Here is a 6,407-nt window from a genome sequence, read left to right as displayed (position 1 = left end):
GCCTATCCTGCATGGCATTCAAACTTCAGGGTTAAGGTAGCAGAAGCTGTTGGTGCCTTGCTAGCTTGGCTGTACCCACATCCCCTTACCACAAGTCTGTGTCAGGGCCAGCTAAACCACCCCAGCATCCAAGCGTACAAGGGCTTCCTCACACCCATTCCAGGCAGATATGGAAAAGCTAGGACTTGAACTTAATGCAGAGTTCTGTCCCCTTCATTTCAGCACCCCAAATAGCACCAAAACAATGGAGAACCCAGGCTGGCCAGGCAAAAACTGGAAGCTCCTGGTTTTTGCACTCTGCATCCTGGAAGCTGCACCTGTGGGTAAGGCCGGCCCCACAGCCAGCTCACATACTTGGGCAGGTTTTTCTAACTCAATGCAGCACCAGGTACAGGCAAAAACCCTCCCACTCCACGCCCATTTTGCACAACCAACTTGTACCATCATGAAGACAACAGCAGTAGGTCGAGCTGTTGGGATGTCAAGAAAACTAAGCCCCTTAAGGTACCCAAAGGAAAAAGCCACCAACCACAGTGAGCCACAAGCCCAATAACATCAGCTCCATCATTAGCAGTTCCCGAAAAAAAAAAAAAAAAAGAAAAAACAAAAAAAAAACCAAAAACGGGGTTTATTGATTTTTTTAAAACTGCAAATAGTCGTTACAAAAAAAGAGGTTTTTTTTTTTTCCTTTTAAATAAGTTCACACAAAGAAATAAGAAAGCAATGGTAGTGGCCAGCCAAGAGAAATAATTACATTCAACTTCAATGTGTGTGTGCGCCAGTTCTGTTTACACTAACATCGGAAAACTCCACACCAAGACTCCAGAAGCTCAGCTCTGCCAGCGGAATGTCGAGATGGACACGTGGAAGCCAAAGGGTTTTTCCTCATTTATTATTTCCCCTTCTAGAAGCTACCCAGGACAACCTGTTTTCCGTCTGCTCTGTCACAGAACTTTATCATACATTCCCAGTCCTAGTTGTGAAAGGCCTAAAGAGAAAGAAACTCAATTTGCAGTCCAACACAAACGGGGGTGTGTGGGGGGGGATTTCTAAAATAAATAATCCAACAGTTTTTTGCATTTTTTTAAATTAATTTTTCATTTTTTTTAAAATAAAATAACCAAAAAAAGTGTAAAGTTACAAAAAAATGTTGTTGAAGAATAATATATTAAAACTGTGGAAAAAAAAGGAAAGACACGTCACAAAATTTAAGATTAATATGAAGATCATAATTTAACATAAAAGAATATATTCTATGGATTTGTCATCCCGATAAATATGAACAAAATTAACAAAAAAAAGCATAGTTTGGCAATAAATACGTTTTGATAAGTTAAATAAGCTTTTTTATATTGATGTGCAGTGACAAGCAAAATTTTTGCTCTCCAATTTCTGAAAGTTATATGAAGTTTAAATCCCAGGGAAAAAAAAAAAGCATGGCGTGAATGCTCTAAGGATAGACCTACGGTATTCTAGAGCAAATAAACCATCAAAGCTATTTCTACAGGAAAACGTTTTACACAGATATTGTATGTGGAATGAATACCATTAACTGCTCACCCCTTACATTTTTTTAAGCTTTTCTCTCATTTTTTGTTGTTATTTTTTTCCTTAAAAGATGTCACATATGGATTGGGGAACTTTAGCACCAAAATCAAGTCTCTCAGAGTCCATCTAGCATCCCCTTCCTCCCCACTTTATAAAACAAAAACGACCAAAAAAAAAAAAAATTAAATCACAAAGTCCCACTTGGGTCAACATCTTCGTCCACTTTTCCCAGTCTTCCTTCCTGCACGGCTATACAAACCCAGGCAAGATTAGTCAACAGGGGTTCAGGATGGGGAAGAAGTATCAAGATGAGGTTTCGACCCCCCCCTAAAAAAAAGTTTGCCAATAATCGATTCTTCCCCCCCGCGAAGGGGGAGGGGGGTCCTGGAAAGAGAGGAAGTGTGCGCGACACAAGGGAAGGTGCAGTTCTGTCGCCCGAGGGGGGAGCTGCTGATTGGGGTCACTGCCCCCTCCCTCTTCCGTCCCCTCCCCCTGGGCAGCGGCTCCGGGAGGCCCAAGGGTGCCCCCTGGCGCTAAAGAGGTAATGTAGTCACAGTGACAAAGTTCGGTTACAAGGCACTAAGATGCTTCTGTAAACGGATACTGCTCTTTTTTTTTCTCTCTCTCTTGTGATTTGGCACTTAAGGCTTAAGTCGGAAAGAGGCAACTACTGACAAACACGGGACTTGTCCTTGTTATGCGTGAATGGGCTGTAAAAAAAAAAATCTTCAAGGGAGGGGGAGTTTCAAGCCAATAGAAGCTACTGCCAAATGGACTTGTCCTTGTTGGGTGGGTGGGAACACCAGGGGGCCGAGGGAGGGGCACGCCAAGGTCCTGTGTGTGTGTGTGTGTGTGTGTTGGAGGGGGTGAAAGGGGTTGAGCTTAACCTTGTTGGGGAACCGGGTGGGCGCAGGGCTGGGGGGGGCCGGGACAGTGGAGCAGGCAGGGTCAGGGGTGGATGGGGTGGTCTCCTTCCCTACCCAGGCTTTAGTCATCTGAGATGGAAAGTCTGCTGAAAATGGGCAGACGCCTTGAGTTGTCCAAGGTGGGGGAGTCGGAACCGCTGTGGCTGCTGCTGGAACTGCTCAGATAGCCCTCCTGGTCCGAGAGAGAATCCTGGGGGCTGGGGGGCGAGTCAAACATGTGAGGGGACTCGGACATGGGCCGGAAGAGGAAGGCGGTAGGGGAGCCACCCCCGGGCAGCCCCATGCTAGGGGCAAAGAGATTGGCCAGCTCCTGGCTGGAGAAGCCGAAGGGGTTACTGGCGCCATCGCAAAGGGTAGGTGAGCCCAGGAGGTCTTCGGCGCTCAGGATGGGGGGTGGGGTGATGGACGTAGGGCTGTCCAGCAGCCCCGTGGCGGCGGCGGTGGCGGCGGCACTGGGAAACCCAGCAAAGCTAAAGCTGTGCTGGAGGCGGGGACGGTCAGCGGCGGCTGCGGCGGCGGCTGCGGTGGCTGCTGCGGCGGCGGAGAGGTCCCGGGCCCCGGCCAGGGCGCGGCGCTCCTCGGCATTGTGGATGAAGTGGCAGCGGGGCCCATAAGGGCAGAAGCCGATGGTGTGGAAGGTGCGGCACAGCTCCGTCTTGTACTTGGGGTGGCGGGTCAGGCTGCGCAGCTCGTGGATGCCGTGCGCAAACTGGCACTTGTCCCCGTACTTACAGGCGCCGTTCTCCTCGAAGGGGCGGCACAACTCGGTCTTGTAGCGGCTCGAGTTGACCTGGCCGCTCCCGGGCTGCTTCTGGGCGGGCAGCAGCCGCTCGCCCCCCTCGGAGAAGCAGCGGTCTCGGAAGCGGCTGTCCCGGGAGGTCAGGGCCGCGGGCGCCGGCTCGCCCTTGAGGCTGCTGAGGAGTTGGTTCTGGTGGAATTTGGAGCTGGGCAGGGTGACCGAATGCCTCCGAGGAAAGCCCGCACCGGCAGGGGTGCCCACTGCCTTCCTGTCCAGCAGGCAGCCCCCGGCGCTGGGAGTACTGTAGTTAATCATCTTGTTACCCTGCAGGGGGGGAGGAGAAAGAGAGGAGAGATGGCCCTTAGAGTGGAGAGACAAATCCAACAGGCCTAGAAGGGGCTCAGAAAGGCTCCAAGGAGCCCTCCCCCGCCCCACTCCCCAGCCACCCCCTCCCTCTCCTTCTCTCAGGACCTGCCCCCTGGGTAGATTCTGGTCCTCTGAATTAAAAACCACAAATGCTGGCCTCGATGACAACTGCTTTATGTCTGAGTCCTGTCCCGTTCTGTCCCAGGCCAGGCAGGCTGATAGCTCCCCTTCCCACACCTACCACTCCGACCTGTGTCTAAAAAAAAAAAAAATTCCCTTACCTCTCCCCACCCCTACGAATGCTTTAACTCAAAGACTTGGGGGAGACTCCCTCCCTCTGACCAAAAACATGAGTAACCCTCAGAGAGAACAACTTCAAACTCACAGGAAGTCCCCCTCTGGACCAGCCTTCAGCTTCATCAAGACCCCTCCCCCAAACCCAGCCCAGGACCCTTCAACTTCCTCCCTTCACAAGAGGGTTCCTTTCCTCTGGCAACAGGTGTTCAGGCTGCCCGAGCTCCTAGCTTGCTGAGGGGGGTGGAGGGAGGTAGGAGGGTAAGCAGAGAAGACCCTGGGGTCCGGCCTGGCCCCAGGCACAGAGAGGCCCCACGGTCCGGCAAGGGCCACTTTTCCACAAGGTCCTCCCAGCTGAGCTCGCCTCCCATGAGGATGCCTTTGCAATTAGTCCCCTGGCCAAAAGAGCAGGCTTGGATAAGAGCACCAGTGTTTAATCTTTAACGCAGAGTTGCAGACCGGAGTGAAAGGCAAACACCAGGTCCACCCCGCCACATCCCAATCAATAGCAGATGGGGGGCTTGGGACGGGGAGGCGGGGAGAAGTTGGAGGTGGGTTGCCGAGCCACTCCAGGCAAGTTTTCTGTTCCCGCGAGTCCCCGGTCACCTGTCTCAGGATCTGGAAGAGGGTGTGTGATCAGGGGACCTTGGGAGCTGACTCCCAGACCGCGTGGGTGTCACTGTGCAAATTCTCAAATCGGTCCCTCGGGATTTGGGGAGGGGTGGGGGGTGGGGATCGAGAATCCTACACCACAACCACCCCACAGACAGGATTACAGGAACCCAGTGGAGAGCCGGTTCCCAACAATGAGGCTCATTTAAAAAGTCCTGTGGGGTGGGGAGCGCACAACAGATCAAAGGAGGGAAAGTGCGGGAGCGCCCGGGCCGCCTCCTGCCCGAGGGAGTTCGGGAAGGAACGCCGAAAACCCCTACTTGTTGCTGTTGCTCCAGAGCGCCTGGCGTCCGCACACCTCAAGCCTGCAGCCCCGGAGGCCCTGGCAGCTGCGCCGACAAGGGGCGGCGGAGCAAGGAAGAGAGAGCAACATGACCCGACGTGTTGAAGACAGGGGGAGAAACACTTCGGCAATTAAAAGTGGCCTAGCAGCTTCACCCTTTCAAATTGGGGGAAGGGGGCGGGAAGGGGCAGGTCGGAAAGAAGTTTTAACAACCACCCAGGCTTTGGTTCTACACCTTTCAACCGCGCACTCTTGGAACTCTTCCGAGTTTGAAACCGGCCTTATCCAACAAGGGCTAAAAAGCAACCAGCTACAAGGAGGCCCCCGGTAAAGCCTTACTCGGAGACCAGTAAACACAGCCTGAAGTTTTTAGCGACACCCCTTCCCCCCACCCCGCCACGCAGGATAAGCCCAAGGTCCCCCACTCACCCCAAAGGCTGCAGCACCGCGGGCTGCGGCGGAAGGACGCACAGACGAGCCGGGGCGGCCCACCTAACCCCACGGCAAACTCACTTGTAACTTTGCCATCACGACTTGCAACTTCCTCCCACATTCCCCCAGTTGCTTCGAAGTCAAAGGGGTGAGGGGACCTCCCAGCAGACTCGTCCTTCCCAGGTCTTTCCCAGGGCCCCATGCTCAGCCCACAAGCCGGCAAAGTTTGAGTAGATTCGGGCGTCTCCGAGCCGAGACCCAAAGCGCACCCCGGCCCTTCCTCCAAGCACATCCACCAAACGACTGAAGAATCGCCCCAAACTCGCCCCCATGTCACGCAAAAGTCCCCACAAAAAAAATGCGGCTTCCAGATTCGCAGGTAATCCCCACCAGAGACTTGTTGAAACCCAAAGGGTGAGGAGGACACATTCCTTTAAACTCGGGAGGAATTGCAGGCGGAGGGGGAAAAGACAAGAGTCCAGCTCGTCTCACCTCCTCTTCCTCCTACTTTTCTAAGATCCAAACTTCTCTGTTCGGGGCGGGGAACTGCTTTGGGAGGGAGTATTTTTCGGAAAGCAAAAACAAAAAGACTTTTTGAAAAGCCAACGCTCCGCCCGCTTTACCTTGCATAAAACTTCGCTCAAGTCGAAGATGGTGGCAGACACGAGGGTGGTGGTCATCCTAGGCGCTCGCTACTGGGCAGAGGCGAGGGTCTGGTGCGTGGCTAGGCTCCCGGTGCGGGGAAGGCGCAGCCTCCGGCTCAGGGCTCTGGGCTCCCGCACGCCTACTCCCGGCGCCCCCTCGCCTTTCTCCCTCTCCCGGGCTGCGGCGCGTAAAGCCCAATTTATAGTTTCAGATTTGGTGGGCCGTGGGAGGAGGAGCTCTAAAGTTATTTAAATGAGGAAGAGGAGGGGGAAAAAAAGTTGATTGACACTGAGGTTGAATCAGCCTGCGGTCAAGCTGGGGTGGAGAGGAGCGGGGGGGGGGGTGGAGGAGGAGAAACTTTCAAAAGGAAGAAGGGGGAGGGGAGACGAGGAAAGAAGGCGGAAAAAAAAAAACCACTGCGAGCCGTGCACAACTTTTTTTTTTTTCTTAAAGAGGAAAAGTTTCGAGTCCGCGGGCTTCGCCACCCGGAGCACCAGGCGCC

The 6,407-nt window shown here is 53.5% G+C and overlaps 1 protein-coding gene across 1 annotated transcript; it reads right to left on the bottom strand.

Moving 5' to 3' along the window:
* Positions 1-612: 612 nt before the first annotated feature.
* ZFP36L1 (ZFP36 ring finger protein like 1) lies at positions 613-6,112 on the bottom strand. Its single transcript, XM_004584451.2, has 2 exons — positions 5,884-6,112; positions 613-3,537 (listed from the first exon to the last, which is right to left on the bottom strand). The coding sequence occupies exons 1-2, from the start codon at positions 5,938-5,940 to the stop codon at positions 2,536-2,538; spliced, it is 1,059 nt and encodes a 352-aa protein (XP_004584508.2). The 5' UTR covers positions 5,941-6,112; the 3' UTR covers positions 613-2,535.
* Between the last annotated feature and the right edge of the window lie 295 nt (positions 6,113-6,407).

The sequence above is a fragment of the Ochotona princeps genome, chromosome 26 (genome assembly GCF_030435755.1).
Source record: "Ochotona princeps isolate mOchPri1 chromosome 26, mOchPri1.hap1, whole genome shotgun sequence".
Classification (NCBI taxonomy): domain Eukaryota; kingdom Metazoa; phylum Chordata; class Mammalia; order Lagomorpha; family Ochotonidae; genus Ochotona; species Ochotona princeps.
Note: the sequence above shows the minus strand (reverse complement) of the source record. Positions and strands in the feature narration are given on the sequence as shown.

Coding starts and splice junctions, on each gene's coding strand:
- ZFP36L1 (XM_004584451.2), bottom strand. CDS start 5,940: ATGACCACCACCCTCGTGTCTGCCACCATCTTCGACTTGAGCGAAGTT. Junction 3,538..5,883: donor TGAGCGAAGTTTTATGCAAG/GTAAAGCGGGCG, acceptor CCCCCCCTGCAG/GGTAACAAGATGATTAACTA.